The sequence below is a fragment of the Trachypithecus francoisi genome, unplaced genomic scaffold, assembly GCF_009764315.1.
Source record: "Trachypithecus francoisi isolate TF-2019V2 unplaced genomic scaffold, Tfra_2.0 Lachesis_group3, whole genome shotgun sequence".
Taxonomy (NCBI): domain Eukaryota; kingdom Metazoa; phylum Chordata; class Mammalia; order Primates; family Cercopithecidae; genus Trachypithecus; species Trachypithecus francoisi.
In genome coordinates, this window is record NW_022681468.1 from 83,114,340 (window position 1) to 83,130,135 (window position 15,796).

The 15,796-nt window shown below is 43.0% G+C and overlaps 2 protein-coding genes across 13 annotated transcripts in view; one reads left to right on the plus strand and one right to left on the minus strand.

Moving 5' to 3' along the window:
* Positions 1–234: 234 nt before the first annotated feature.
* CUNH14orf119 (chromosome unknown C14orf119 homolog) lies at positions 235–3,631 on the minus strand. Of its 7 annotated transcripts, none has more exons than XM_033188580.1 (3): positions 3,436–3,578; positions 2,805–3,069; positions 235–1,186 (listed from the first exon to the last, which is right to left on the minus strand). In XM_033188580.1, exons 2-3 carry the CDS (start codon positions 2,963–2,965, stop codon positions 763–765), a joined length of 585 nt encoding a protein of 194 aa, XP_033044471.1. In that variant the 5' UTR covers positions 2,966–3,069; positions 3,436–3,578; the 3' UTR covers positions 235–762. The 7 variants fall into 7 exon arrangements, with proteins under 7 accessions (XP_033044471.1, XP_033044469.1, XP_033044470.1 ...); XM_033188578.1 differs by lacking the exon at positions 3,436–3,578 and adding an exon at positions 3,225–3,385 and having other exon boundaries at positions 2,878–3,069; XM_033188579.1 differs by lacking the exon at positions 3,436–3,578 and adding an exon at positions 3,225–3,366.
* The window catches only part of ACIN1 (apoptotic chromatin condensation inducer 1), a 37,006-nt gene continuing 24,439 nt past the window's right edge, over positions 3,230–15,796 (plus strand). For 3 of the 6 annotated variants that reach the window (XM_033188564.1, XM_033188563.1, XM_033188567.1), the window contains exons 1-4: positions 3,431–3,870; positions 5,267–5,332; positions 7,450–7,561; positions 7,981–8,100. In XM_033188564.1, coding sequence (XP_033044455.1) covers positions 3,559–3,870; positions 5,267–5,332; positions 7,450–7,561; positions 7,981–8,100 — 610 coding nt within the window. In that variant the 5' untranslated portion in view covers positions 3,431–3,558. Of the gene's footprint in view, positions 3,871–5,266; positions 5,333–7,449; positions 7,562–7,980; positions 8,101–15,796 lie in introns of all 6 variants that reach the window. The other 3 variants (XM_033188562.1, XM_033188565.1, XM_033188566.1) reach the window with 2 other exon arrangements.

Here is a 15,796-nt window from a genome sequence, read left to right on the forward strand (position 1 = left end):
CCCCCATATCTACAAAATAATTTAAAAATATTGTGGTGCGTGGCTGTAGTCCTAAATACTCAGGAGACTGAGGCAGAGAGATTACTTGAGCCTAGAATTTGAGGTTACAGCGATCTCACACTCACTGATGATCATGCCACTGCACTCCAAACTTGAGTGACAACTCATCTCTTAAAAAAAAAAAAAAGTCATTGTGATTTGGATTCAGTGTGGAGAAGGAAGCAACTAATTATCTCCCTCTCCTGATTTTTCATAATTTTATTAAATCATCACTGGGAAAACTAATGGTTTGGGTATCATACAATTACACTGGAATCTGATAGGAGTGGTAAAACCAGCCAATGGAATCCAGGTAAATTATAAAAATGTCACCTTTTATTGTCCTGTCTTATTTCTGGGGAAGGAGGGTTCTACTTTACACACTTCATGAGCCAGCAGTGGGCCTGAGTTATAATGTGTAGGTTCCTTTTGGTTATAGCTGCAGAAGAAGCCATCAAATTCTTGAGGATTTGACATCTCTTAGAAAGAAGCAAACTAGTAGACTGATAAGCGAGATTGCTTAGATTGATAATATTTACAAATAGGAGTCCAGTTGACATGCTATTACTGTTGAAATAACCATGCCTATACTGGTCAGTGAGTTCAGTCAGCTGGTCCGAATACCAGTTCCAGAGCTTTAGATGACACATTTGAATTATCATTTTATAGAGTCATGGCTTTGGCTCCATCAGCTATGGTTATCTTCTTTGGTCTGAATGCCTATCAGTCCTTACCAGCTGTAGCAGCCACTGCTTGGTAAAACTTTGCCACGAAGTCTGGCTCACTGAACTCCAGCTGTCTGACAAATTCATTGCGCTCCTGCTCAGCCCAGCCTCGAAACCACTGATCCCAAAGATGTAGCTGGCACTCAAAGATAGAAGGTGGTCGGTCTGCCCCAGACACACTAAGCTGCTCCAGACTATCCAGCAGTGGCTGTAATTTTTCTGGCACTGCCTTAGCTACCAGGTCCTCTAGGAAACGTTCACGCTGGGGACCTGACCAATTGGCAAACCAGTGAAGAATACACTTCATCTCCTGGGAGGTGATGTAAGACATCGGAGGAGGGGAAGGGTTAGTATTGTGTGGTACTGAGGGTAAGAGAGATGGGAAGGATAGCGGCATTGAAGAGGATGACTCCAGTGGCATCCTGAAACATAAAAGCACTGTTATACGCTCTCCAGGTAGAGCAACGAAAATACAACTTTCAAGCAACAAGACATCTTACCACACTCAATTAGCATCTACAGAGAAAATTGCTTTTTATGAATTCAAAGACTCAAAATGAATAAAGTCTTTTATTTAGGTTATCCAACTACCTTAGAGAAATCACCAAAAATAACTTCGTTTCCTATTTGCCTGCCTTTTTCAAACCCATTCTTCCCTACCCACTGTCACCCTCCATCTTTCTTATAAAGAACCTAAAAATAACCAATATATTTCTTGTTCACTCTCTCCCTCTTACTTCTATGTGCCAGACTGGGTAAAGAAAAAAACAATGATTAACGTTGGTCCATCACATCTTCTCCAAAACGAAAAAGCACACATTTTAAAATCTAGTTCGTGCAGCTGGTCAAGGCTGATGCTAATTGTTTTGTAGCTATCAACAGTGGGAGAAGAAAGAAAAAAAATTATTTATGATGAAAGAGGCTTCAATGTGCATATAAGGCTCTGAAATATGCCAAAAACTTCATAACATTCGTTACCTCCTTGTATTTCCTGTAAAGTACCAGGAAAAGTTAAAGAGCAGAGTAAGGGCCTTGCTCAAAATAAGGTAACGCAGTAAAAGAACCAGAAGTCCGGGTGTTTGAGACTTAAAAAAGAGTCCAGTTGGTTTGTTGGCTTAGAGATCTAACAACTGTTAAACTACTTCATGACAATCCATGTCTTTAAACAATTGCCCTTAATATTTAGTATGGGCCAGACACAGTGGCTCTTGCACTTCCAAAGTAATCTCAGCACTTTGGGAGGCCGAAGCAAGAGGATAACTTGAGTCCAGTTGTTTGAGACCAGCCTGGGCAACATAGCAAAACCTCATCTCTACAAAAAATTTAAAAACTCGTCGGGCGTAGAGGCGCCTACCTGTAGTCCTAGCTACTCAGGAGGCTGAGGTAGGAGGATCACCTGAGCCCGGGAGGTTGAAGCTGCAGTGAGCCCTGATCGCACCACTGCACTCCAGCCTGGTTCAAAGTGGAGTGATCCAGAGTGGAGTGACAAATAAAATTTTTTTTTTTTTAGTATGGCATCTATTGGTGCTTTGCTATTTATTTATTTATTTATTTATTTTTGAGACGGAGTCTTGCTCTGTCGCCCAGGCTGGAGTGCAATGGCGTGATCTCGGCTCACTTCAACCTCCGCTTCTCGGGTTCAAGCTATTCTCCTGCCTCAGCCTCCCGAGCAGCTGGGACTATAGGCATACGCTCGGCTAATTTGTTTGTATTTTTACTAGAGACGGGGTTTCACCATATTGGCCAGATTGGTCTCCAACTCCTGACCTCAAATGATCCGCCTGCCTCGGCCTCCCAAAGTGCTTACAGGCGTGAGCCACCGCGCCCGGCGCCTTGACATTAATTTTGCATCATGAATGCAACGGAAAGATCAGCCCATTTGACTTCAGTAGTTTTCAGTCTCTTAAATCTCTAACATATCTCTTAAATCTCTAAACTATTTGTCTGTGACCTATTTTACTGTTTGTGTTTCTTCTGCAACAAGTTGGAGGATTGCTAGTGACAAAGAAAGAAGCCCCTAAACAATATTAGTTCAAGTGCCAAAAAAGTTCAGGGCGCTTGCATTTTTCAGTTCTTGCCCTACAGGAAGCAGTTCCTCCAAGGGAACTTACTCTCTTCTTTGGAGAAACGGAGAATTTTCCCAGAATCTTGCCACACGGCTTCCAAGGCAAACGCAAACTCAAACTCAAGTTGAGCGTCATAAATCAGTTCATAGTCTGGGTCCGAAGACACGGCGCTGCCTGCCTCTTCCCCAATTTGGAGGCCACGGAGCTTGTTATTCCGATTCCGCCCCCCTCCATAGGCCCTACCAAAAAAAAAAGCCTAAGATGGGAGTGGCTGGGATTCAGAGGACAGAGGGCAGAAGCTGTTTGCGTTCAGGAGTAGGAGGCTTGCCCTATTAGGATAGTCCGCAAACACCGAGTCTGACCCGGCCCACAGAGGTACTTCCACCCCGCTTACCTCCCCTTTTCTCTCGGAGGGCACCCGAAGATTATCAGGAGTCCTTCGACTCCAACTACGGCTGCAGCTTCCAAATTTCCTGAAAACCCTAAGCTGGGCCAGCCCGGCAGCCCACGCACTTCCGGCCTCGGACCCGCCCCAAACACCCAAGCGCCCCAGCGCCTCATCGCCAGGTACGGAGATAAACGAACATCTCCGATTATGGGTATACCAGAGTCGAGGGCTTCCGAATATATTCGATTCAAAGCTTCGGCAAGACGAAGAAAACCGAGCCTGAAAGCAGGGCGAGAATAGGGGGAGCTGCAGGGCGGATGGAAAGAATTGATTGGTGCCGATGTGGAGACGGAAATATCCGAGGACATCCGGAGGAAGCCGGAGAGTGCTGAGTGGTAATCGAGGGGTAGAGTATGGCAGTGGGCGGGGTCATCTCGGTACGTTCGAAGGGCGTTGGCGGAAATTACCGAAGATGCCCGAAGCCGTCGGGACGGACCCGAGTACCTCACGCAAGATGGCGGAGCTGGAGGAGGTGACTCTGGACGGGAAGCCTCTTCAGGCGCTGCGGGTGACCGACCTGAAGGCCGCACTGGAGCAGCGAGGCCTAGCCAAGAGCGGGCAGAAGAGTGCCCTGGTCAAGCGGCTCAAAGGGGTGAGGAGTCGGCGTTGCTGGGGTGTCGGAGGAGAGCGGACCCGGTAGAGACGAGCCTCTGCCGCGGCGCAGGCGCAGTATCCGGGCTCGGCGCGAGCCTCTGGATCCGTGCGCACGGTGGTTGGTGAGGTTCGCGCTGGAATGGCGATCGCGCCGGTTCCCGCCTTAACGGCAGCAGCGCGAGCCCAAATGGGAGGGTGTGCACTACTCTCCAGGAGTGTCTTAAGCTCCTTCCTCCTTCCCCCACCCCCTCCTTGTTTGTAGCTGTGGTTTCGGCGCATGCGCTGCAGAAGGAGTTAAATCCCACTACAACCTACGGCGTTGCTGGCCGGAGGGGGGCGAGTCGGGCTGGGTCGGAGTTAGGGGTATAGTTGCGCGGAGGGGTGGATGGGGTTGGTATCGGTATCCACAGGAATAGAATTGGGGTAGGGTAAAATGTCTGTTCGATTAGATGAGGAGGTGAGATGAAGAGAGACCTTTATGTGAAGGGACTTGGTGAGAGAGGTGTCTAATTTGTAGGGCATCTAGTGGCAGTTTGGGTGGTTAAGAGTTTGGTGAATATTGGTGAGAGAGGCGAGGCAGGTTGATATATATTGGGGCTTTTGAATCGGTTTGAGTAGATTAAGGTGGGAATGTCATGAGGCAGGTGTAGATCGATTCGAGTGTATAGGTTTGGTTTAAAGAAGGGAAGATGAGGATGTCTTGGTTTTAATTAGAATTCAATAGGATACGTGGCAGGTAGTGCAGATTAGGTCTGGGCTGGCTCCAGGGTTGAGTTGGCAGACCAACGCTTATACAGAAGCTGATTGTGTGTGTGTGTGTGTGTGGATGGACGGACTAGGTTAGACCACACAGTTCACAGGGTCTCTGGTCATTTTCTTCTGTAGCCTCCTCTTTGAAGATTTTGTAAATTTGGTAAATCTAGGTGCCACAGTACTGGAAATTATACAAATTGACTCTAGTCCTGGGTAACCCTTTGACCAAGTAATTCCGTCAGGCAAAAACCAGGAGCCCCATGGCTGCTGGTTTGAGTATTTTTAAGTAATTTTACCTGCATGATCAGATTTAGAAGGGGCACTTGGCACAAGTGCAGAAGACAATAGGGATTTTAGTACTGGTTCTATTACTGATATTGTGACATAGCCAGGTCACTGATTCTGTGTGCCTGCATTTTCATACGTACCTTTAGTAACAGTAACCATGGCTACCTTTAAGGGTCTTCTGAGGATGAATGAGAACAGTGTTAGTAAAGGGTTTTCAGGTCCCTGGAAGAGGAATACAGTTTAATTGTGTGTATTTAAGTCATTGCATTTAATTAAGAGGTTGTGGTAGAGGTGGGAGTTTTTCTTTTTTTTTTTTCCTCATCATTTCTGACTTTTACCCTTCTCTATACCAGGCTCTAATGCTAGAAAATTTACAGAAACACTCAACACCCCATGCTGCATTCCAGCCAAATTCCCAGGTGAGAAAGGTTTATTCAATGGAGTGGGCTCTTTGGATATACAGACACGTGGCAGGACGTGGTGTTGTATATTTCATGCTTAATTCCTCACGGCTATTTTCCTGAGTTCCCTTGGTCAGAAATGTTCTCAAACCAGGACAGTTGAATTCTAATCACCCAGTTGTATACAAGGGCCTGGAGTAAAGAACAGACTCAGAGGCGCTATTAGTTTATAATAATTGAAATGGTATGTGCAGAAAGGTGTGGCTTCCATTAATTACGTGTAGTACAGAGATCTGAAGTCATTTATCTGCCATGAATTTAGGAAAGGTAGTTGATGTCTTTGAGTATGGATATGAAGTAGACCACCAATGTGACAGTGTAGGAAAATAGTTGCTAATTAAGAACTCTTGTTGATGTAGATTTTCCAAGAGTTCAATCCTGTGTAAGTCACCCACCATTACTAGTGTTAACTACTAACTCAGTGCATTTATTCATAAGCATTACTAATAGCTCCTTTGCTTAGGATAAGAAACTTAACCTTTGGAGGCCTTGGTTTTCTCCATTTCCTTATCTGTAATATGAGAAAAAGTCAAACTAAACCCATGGATTTATAACTGCTCTCTTGGGGTTTTGTGGAGCTGCTTTGGGGAGCATCCTGGGGAAATACCTTTTTCCCAAGTAAGCAAGGCTCATACTCCTCTCTTAAACTAGATTAGATCTACTTTTATCCGCTTTGACTATTGAGTTTCTGCATAAGATTTCTTTTGAGTTATTCCACAGTTAAAATCCAAAAATTATTAGGCTGCACAGTCTCTTAAAGTTTCTTTCAGTTTTTGAAAATCCCTTCTTTATAATGTGTCATATACTTAAAGGAAAAATCCAAGTCTTTGTTAAAGCAGTGGTGTGCAGCCTCAGTACTAGATGAAGTCCCAGGATACTGTGGAAAACAAGAGAGCCCTCCTACTCCCTTGTTATCACCTCATTAAGCTGTAAGTATCATAATCTAGCCAGCTTTCAGAGGTTCAATTAAGTACTTTAACAAGCATAAGAAACTGCATAAGTTAATCAGCTTAATTGTATTCTTTTTACCCATTGCATTTTAGTCTTTGAAGCTTTGCTTTTATTAACACAGGGGTTTTGCAGCAAACATGCCTATTCTGTAATACATGCAACCCACCCTTAGGCAATGTCCATTGAGTGCCAAGAGACTCATTTCTACTTTAGTTGAAAATAAACATTTACTATGTTTAGGAAACATGACTTAATGACTAGAAAGTATTCAGTTTTTTTTTGCTTTTTCGGGAGTTCTAAATAGGACTTGCTAAGCAAGAAGGTTCTAGGGAGGAGAACTTGTGAAGAGAAAGCTGGAGGTCAGAAGAGCAACTTGGGAATCTATTACAGAAAAAAATAGGAAAAGGCATAAGCTCCTATTACCAAGGATTTCCTTTCACCCATACAATATGGAGTTATAACTTTGTCTAAATGCTCAATGGATATCCCTTTTCTTAGTCTCTTGATTTCATAATTTTAAATACTGTACTTGAATTTTGGAGACGTTTGATAAAATGTTTCCTGGATATGAGGCCCGGCATTGTGGCTCACACCTGTAATGCTAGCACTTTGGGAGGCCAAGGCGGGTGGATCATCTGAGGTCAGGAGTCTGACACTAGCCTGACCAACATGGCAAAACCCTGTCTTTACTAAAAATGCAAAAATGAGCTGGGTATGGTGGCACATGTCTGTAATCCCAGCTACTCGGGAGGCTGAGGCAGGAGAATCATTTGAAGCCAGGAGGCAGAGGTTGCATTGTGCTGAGATCACACCACTGCACTCCAGCCTGGGCAACAGAGTGAAACTCTGTCTCAGAAAATAAAAATTAAAAAAAGTAATTTGTGTACCAATATCACTCTTTGGAAACTGAGTATTTAAAACAAAAAATTATATGCAGCTCTTCTTTTTGCCTTTTTTTTTGTGACTCAAGACTATTCTGTTCTGCAATATAGAACCAACTTAGAAAAGAGCCTTCCAACATTTTAGTTATCTTTCTTGGGTCCAACTTTGCTCCATGGAATTTTCTTCTTTGCGTTTTCCTGGTTTGTTTTCCTAGACCCTCTTTTTTCATTTCCTCTACACAGATTGGTGAGGAAATGAGCCAGAACAGTTTCATAAAACAGTATCTGGAAAAGCAGCAGGAGCTACTTAGGCAGCGTCTGGAACGTGAAGCTCGAGAAGCTGCAGAACTTGAAGGTGAGCCCAGATTGTCACTTTTAACAAGGAGTTCGTCATTCTTATCCCTGTCACCAAGTAGATAGGCCTGTCTAACTAGGCAATTTCAGAAATAAGTGAGGCTGAGACTGCTACTTACTTGCTTTCATAGCCCGTGAAGCCAAGTGATTTACTATTTACTTTTGTCAGGGAAGAGGACACTTAATTTGACTGTCTTGTTAGAAGAGGATTCCTGCCAACAGGAAGAGTTATAAGTAAATTAAGCTACTATTTAGATGAAGTAGTGCTGAATCCCAGGGAGTTTTTTCTTTGTATATGGTGCTCTTTTTGGTATGTATCTCTGTATCTGTGACTTTGCTGACCTCCTTCACTCCTCTACATATTCCTACATGCTGAGTCCTTCACTCCCTCCCTGCCCCGACCCGATCTGTACTTTGCAGAAGCTTCAGCTGAGTCGGAGGACGAGATGATCCATCCTGAGGGAGTGGCTTCCCTACTGCCTCCTGACTTTCAGAGCAGCCTGGAGAGACCAGAGCTGGAGCTCAGCAGACATTCGCCCAGTACGTATCTCCCTCCCCACTGCGCTGTTTTGTCAATCCTGCGTAGTTGGTGGGGGGAGGTAGTTACACCTCCTTTCATGCTAAGCCTCCATGAAAGTCCCAGGGAAATTCTGTGACATTGATATTTGACATCTGTTTCTCATGGAAAGTATACATCCTTTTTGAAGTCTGCTTTCACCTATATATTGTGTTACCTTCTCAGTGTTTTACGAAGCAGTGTGATTTTTCTTCTCATCTGTACCTCTTCAACTCTTCTACCTCTGAATTTGGCAACAGTCAACTCTTTTTCATCTCCTCACCAATTGTGTATATTACATGTTAACACATTCAGTCATCTCCCCGAATTGGGCATCTGCTGTGGTCTAATCAACAGATTTTTATTGTATACTTGTATACCAGGCACATGCTAGGCACTAGGAATATAGTAAAGAAAGAAGTCTCAGCCCCAAGAAACTTAGTCTAGTGAGGAGATGGACATTAGTTACAGTTGTATTGGCTGCTGTGCAAGGCAACCCAGAGTATTATGTGAGCATATTATGATAGGGAGCTCTAACCTAGTATATGGGATTGGTTCAGGCAAGATTAATTAATTTCTTCACATTATAAAAAATATTAAGCACCCAGGCTGGGCGCGGTGGCTCACGCCTGTAATCCCAGCACTTTGGGAGGCCGAGGTAGGTGGATCACCTGAGGTCAGGAGTTCCAGACCAGCCTGGTCAACAAGGCAAAACCCCATCTCTTAAATACAAAAATTAGCCGGGTGTGGTGGCAGGCACCTGTAATCCCAGTGACTCGGGAGGCTAAGGCAGGAGAATAGCTTGAACCTGGGAGGCGGAGGTTGCAGTGAACCGAGATTGCACCATTGCACTCCAGCCTGGACAATAGAGCAAGACTCTGTCTCAAAAAATATATATAACAATAAGCACCCAATTTTGCATGATATCTCAAGCAGAAGTCTATAAATATAGCCTTTGTCTTTTGGGTACTCCCTGTCTAAGTCAGTATACTTTCAGGAGAACATGTACAGGTTGAGCATGCCTAATCCAAAGACCCAAAACTTTTTGAGCATTCACAGGACACTCAAAGGAAATGCTCATCAGAGCATTTCAGATTTTGAGTTTTCAGATTAGGGATGCTGAATCAGAAAGTATAATGCAGATATTCAAAAATCCAAAATCTAAAACACTTGTTATCCCAAACATTTTGGGAAAGGGATACTTAATATGTATGTAAGACACCTGAATTGTTAGTAGATTTATTAAACCAATGCGTAACTTAACAAGTATTTTGAATAATTCGTATGTTGAGGCGGTGCGGAATCCACAATAATCAGTATTTTTAGGATGTATGGAAGTTTCCAGCTCTTCTGATTAATATAGAATTCCTTCGTGGACTACACTTGGTTTTAGTCAAAAGGCTAAGCAGCGATAGAATCTTCATGGAAATAGATTTTTTAGGAGATATTTAATGGTGGGAAAGAAATTATCCAAAAGGTTAGAGAAAATAGAGGGCCTTTGAGCCTAGTTTTAAAGTCATGTTTTACTTAGTCCCTGTTTTTCTTGATCCGAGTCTTAGACCCAGAAAGACATTTTTAGAAATCTTTAAGTAAGAAAATACTTCGGAATTATTAAGTTCCTTAGGGACCTCTTTTCTCCTTAAATGTGAGAGTATTAGACCCTCAGCTGATCCACTTTACTCTCTGCGCCCTTTCCCCCCCAGTTTTAAAGCCAGGAGGAAATAGAAAGCTCTTACAAAATTGTCAGTATTTCTTCTCACATAAAACTAAAAAAAAAAAATTTATTGAATTCCTACTGCGTACATATCTCCATGTGAGAGTATGTTGGGAGTTAGCACAGCGTAAAGTCTGTTAGAAAGAGAGAACAATTGCACATAAATCGAACAATAGAAGATAGTATGTGACAGTGATAGAGACATAGGGACCCAAAAGAGTGGAAGAGCTCTGAGGACTACAGTGATTAGAGAAAGCCTCATAAAGAGGTATAGGATTTGAGCTGAGCCTTAGAAATGGTTTGGCAGAGAGGATACAAAAAGATATTTTTAGGAAGGAACAAAGGCAGAGACAGAGGAATGAATATGGTATTTTTAAAGGAGAGGTAGTAGACTAGCCAAAGTAGAGTATTCTCAAGGTAGACTATTACAAGGTAGATTAGGGTGATACACAGAGGGCTTTAAATGCCAGGCCAATAAGGCTATGAGGGTTTTTTTTTTTTTTTCAGTTCTATAGGTAATGGGGGAACCATTGAAAATTCTTTATAGAACCATGATTTGATAAGGAGCTCTCTTTTAAAGAAAAAAAAAAGAGGCTCTCAGTTCTTTTTTTTTTTTTTTTTTTTTGAGACGGAGTCTTGCTCTGTCGCCGGGGCTGGAGTGCAGTGGCCGGATCTCAGCTCACTGCAAGCTCCGCCTCCCGGGTTTAGGCCATTCTCCTGCCTCAGCCTCCGGAGTAGCAGGGACTGCAGGCGCCCGCCACCTCGCCTGGCTAGTTTTTTGTATTTTTAGTAGAGACGGGATTTCACCATGTTAGCCAGGATAGTCTCGATCTCCTGACCTCGTGATCCGCCCGTCTCGGCCTCCCAAAGTGCTGAGATTACAGGCTTGAGCCACCACGCCCGGCCGGCTCTCAGTTCTTAATATAATTTGAAATGAAAATGAGAAATGATTTCTGAAATAGATTTCAAAAGCAAAGATTTAGAGTAAGGGTAGCCAATCTTTTCAGTGCTTTATGTCATCAGACCCTGCCCATGGCTAATAATTGATGGATGAAAAAAAAATAACCCAGAGGTTAAAAAAAAAAAAAAAGTGAAAAATAAACTGAAAAGCATAAATGTAGTAAATTGTAGAGTACTGTTATCATTTCCTTACATGCTCTTCAGTGTCCTTTATGCCGTAAACTTTCCTACCTCTGATCTTGGCTTAAATAAGAATCCCATTATTGATGTTGTACAACATTCAGTTAAGGTCCTGAATGGAGTGGCCGTTTGGAGTTCTATCAGTGCTTAGTTGGATCAGCATTAACCCTAGTGTTTGCCCAGAAATCAGATTCTTCCAGGTGTAGTATCTCAGTCTGCCATATGCCAGTATGCCATTGCAGTGGCAGCTTATTTGTTAGCTTTGGATGTTTTGGGGTTCTTTCTTGAATAACAAATTTTGATTAAGTTTCCTACTAACCTTTTTCAAAACACTTTTGGAACCTGAGGGGGATTTTTTGTTTGTTTTAATATTATTATGTTTAAGAATATGGATTCCTGGCCCCTACCCAAAGAATCTCAAGGAATGGGAGTCCTGGGACTAGATTTTTTAAAAAGTCCCTGAGTGGATCTGTTGACCAATTCATTTTATGAATGACTAACTGAAGGAAGAGTTTTTCAGTGTTACAATTTATCAAGATCTTTGGTTTGTATTCCAGCATCCTCCTATTTATGTGCTATTGGCAAAATCCCAAATAGGAAGGAAGAATTGGTTTGCCCAGGTATGGTGTGGTGTCTCACATCTGTAATCCTAGCACTTTGGGAGGCTGAGGTGGGAGGATCTCCCAGGAGACTGGCCTAAGCAACGTAGCAAGTCCTATCTGTACAAAAAAATAGAAAACATTAGCTGCCTGTGATGGCACATGCCTGTGGTCCCAGCTACTCGGGAGGATGAAGTGGGAAGATTGCTTGGGCCCTAGAGATCAAGGTGGCAGGCAACAGAGTGAAACCCTGTCTCAAAGAAATAATTGGTTTATAAAATCCTGTCTGACTTTCCTTCTTATGTCTCCATCACTTTCTTCAGATTTTTCTAAGGTGTTGGGACTCATTATCCACCTACCATAGTCAGAAATTATCTGAATTTCCTTCTATATCATGACTGTGTGTACAAAAATTCTTACTGTCCTTAATTTTTTCAAAAAGAGCTCAAACTAAGAAAATACATTTTAAAATGGATATTCAGAATATTGATTCTTTTTTTTTTTTTTTTTTTTTTTGAGACGGAGTCTCGCTCTGTCACCCAGGCTGGAGTGCAGTGGCCGGATCTCAGCTCACTGCAAGCTCCGCCTCCCGGGTTCCCACCATTCTCCTGCCTCAGCCTCCCGAGTAGCTGGGACCACAGGCGCCCGCCACCTCGCCCGGCTAGTTTTTTGTATTTTTTAGTAGAGACGGGGTTTCACGGTGTTCGCCAGGATGGTCTCGATCTCCTGACCTCGTGATCCGCCCGTCTCGGCCTCCCAAAGTGCTGGGATTACAGGCGTGAGCCACCGCGCCCGGCCAGAATATTGATTCTTTAACAAAGGTGACTTTAGCTAGCCTTTGGCTTATAGAGTATGCCCCTCATTCCTTTTTCTCCATGTTAAAACCTGGATGCTGAAATTGTAGAGAAACGCTAGGTAACTTACTTACAGGTCTAACATGAGTCAGATTTAGGTTTGGTATTGTTTCCAGGTCTGTATTCTCTTCATTCCTGCTTCTTATTCACACCTAAGGTTACCTTTTAGCCACAGGCTTTTGTTCGATCTCTGGCTACCTTACTTTGGTCCCACAAATCCTGCCCAGTATTTTGTTTTCTAGGATGAAGAACTATTTCCTCTATGACCCTTAAACATTCTGCACTTTAATATATCCTGCATTGTCTAGCACCTGCCTTTTCCTTTCTGTGAAGACTTCTGGCTTTGGACTCTTAGAAATTTAATGTTTACCCCGACTTGTTTTTCGAATCCTGAAATACATTTATTAGCCTGTTATCAGTATTGGCTCCACCCTTAGCTAAAGCACTCACTGTCTACATGTGTTACTAACATCTGGCCTAAGACATTCAGTGTGGCCATGTTCTTGTAATAGAAGGTATAACCTTTCTCAGAAGTTTGTCTGCATCACATCAGCTCTTTCCAAGGAATTAGAAAGAGATTCCTCATCTCTTTATATTTTGCATTGCTGAGTAATTTCTTGTTTCATTTCTAAGGCCCCTCCAGTTTTCACTTTTATTGCAAAACAGTGGTGACCAAACCTTTCTGAACAGCCCTGCTCATTTCTCCAGATATCTTTGATGACTTACTAAGAGTTCTTCCAGAGGAGTAATCATCTAGAAATCCTATCACTGCAGTTTTACAGTATCAAAAATAACAATCCAATAAATAGCATATAGTTCACAGTAGGTAGGTAAAGAGGCTGTTTTGCTTGTACATACTAATTTTAAAATTGCAACTCAGTTATTTGACTTCCTTTATTTTTGAGACAGAATCTGGCTCTGTCACCCAGGCTGGAGTGCACTAGCACTATCTCAGCTCACTGCAAGTTCCACCTTCCGGGTTCACGCCATTCTCCTGCCTCAGCCTCCCGGGTAGCTGGGACTACAGGCGCCCCCCGGCACCGCGCCCAGCTAATTTTTTGTATTTTTAGTAGAGAAGGGATTTCACCATGGTCTCGATCTCCTGACCTTGTGATCTGCCCGCCTCAGCCTCCCAAAGTGCTGGGATTACAGGCGTGAGCCACTGCACCCAGCCTTGACTTTAACACATTTATCTCTGACCAACCTTGTACATGCCCTTTTTTTTTTTTTTTGGTGTGTGTGAGATAAATTAGCTTCTTTCATTGATACTTGCGAAGGAACTTTGCCTAACATTTATGAAAACTTTTTATTTTGGTTTTACTCATTTTATAATTTAGCCTATTTCAGATCACCGAATTATGAAATGATTATTTCATTTCACTGCACTACTACTGTCTTACAGATAACTTCAAATGTTTGCTAAAGAGTCTGGCCTGTTACTGTGTATCCTAATCATATATCCTGTATGAACAACCATAACACAAATCTTTCTTCACTTATCCAGATATGAAATGGTATATACTCAGAGGTCCTTTTAATCAAATGATCATGAAGTAAAGTTTTACAAAATATGTGTAGTCTTCTAATTGATTTCATTAGTTTCATTTTGTTTTTTTTTTGTTTTTTGTTTTTTTTGTTTTTTGAGATACAGTCTCGCTCTGTCGCCCAGGCTGGAGTGCAGTAGCACCATCTCAGCTCACTGCAACTTTGCCTCCCAGGTTCGAGCGATTCTTCTGCCTCAACCCCCTGAGTAGCTGGGACTACAGGCGTGCGCCACCACACCCAGCTAATTTTTTTTTGTATTTTTAGTACAGACGGGGTTTTACCATATTGGCCAGGCTAGTCATACTCCTGACCTCGTGATCCACCCACCTCGGCCTCTCAAAATGCTGGGAGTGCAGGCGTGAGCCACCATGACCAGCCTCATTTTGATTTTTTACTTATTATTACAGAAGCATTCACCTAGTTCATTTTAGATTGAAAGGATATAGAAATAAGAGAGAAAGCCGGGCACGGTGGCTTACAGCTGTAATCCCAGCACTTTGGGAGGCAGAGGCGGGCAGATCACAAGGTCAGGAGTTCAAGACCAGCCTGGCCAATATGGCAAAAACCCGTCTCTACTAAAAATACAAAAATTAGCTGGGCATGGTGGTGGGCGCCTGTAATCCCAGTTACTCAGGAAGCTGAGGCAGGAGAATCGCTTGAACCCAGGAGGCGGAGGTTGCAGTGAACTGAAATCATGCCATTGCACTCCAGCCTAGGCAACAAGCAAGACTCCGTCTTAAAAAAAAAAAAAAAAAAAGAGAGAGAAGATCTGGGGTTAGAGCTGCATACCACCTGCTTTATTTGCACTATTACTATAGAACATAGTTTTGTGGATCATTTAAACCTTTTGTACTGTATTAAAATTGAGTCCAATCTAGCTGATTAAATATCTGGAATATAATTATCTTCCTGCTATTTTCTAAACTGGTTCTCATTGTTATTGGTATTGCTACTCTACATAGTTGATCTTTTTTTTTTTTTTCTTTGAGATGGAGTCTTGCTGTGTCGCCCAGGCTGGAGTGCAGTGACGTGATCTCGGCTCACTGCAAGCTCCGCCTCCCGGGTTCACACAGTTCTCCTGCCTCAGCCTCCCAAGTGGCTGGACTACAGGCGCCCGCCAGCACGCCCGGCTAATTTTTTGTGTTTTTAGTAGAGACGGAGTTTCACTGTGTTAAGATGGTCTCAATCTCCTGACTTCGTGATCCCAAGTGCTGGGATTACCGGTGTGAGCCACCGTCCCTGGGCCTAGTTGATCTTAATTCTGGTAGGAAATTTAGAAATCATCTAGTGAAGCCCCTCCTTTTTCTCAATCACGACATTTGAGACTCGGACACAGTGGTTTATACCTTAATCTCAGCACTTTGGGAAGACCAGGGTGGGAGGATTACTTGAGCCCTGGAGGCTGAGGCTGCCGTGAGCCATGATCATGCCACTGCACTCCAACCTGGGTGACAAAGCAAAACACTGTCTAAAAAGAAAGATATTGAGACTCAAATTACTTAATTTACCCAGTTACCTTCCTTCATGGAATCTGAGCGAAACTTTCTTTCAGTGTTACATAGATTAATTGTTCAGGATAACCTAGATTGGTGGTTTCCAAGCTTTCTTTTAATAGAACTTTTTTCCCTTTAAAAAAAAAAACAAAACAAAACTCACGTAGTCCGGGTGCGGTGGCTCACACCTGTAATTCCAGAACTTTGGGAGGCCAAGGCAGGTGAATTGCTTGAGCCCAGGAGTTCGTGACCAGCCTAGGCAACATGAAGAAACTCCGTCTTTGCAAAAATTACCAAAATCAGCCAGGTGTTGTGGCATGCGCTTGCAGTCCCAG

Bases quoted from the DNA above. Each gene is read 5' to 3' on its own strand.
- CUNH14orf119 (XM_033188577.1), bottom strand. From the start codon at position 3,586: ATGTCCTCGGATATTTCCGTCTCCACATCGGCACCAATCAATTCTTTC. The intron at 1,187-3,224 runs GTAAGCGGGGTG...TTTATGTTTCAG, and splicing joins CCTCCGAGAGAAAAGGGGAG to GATGCCACTGGAGTCATCCT.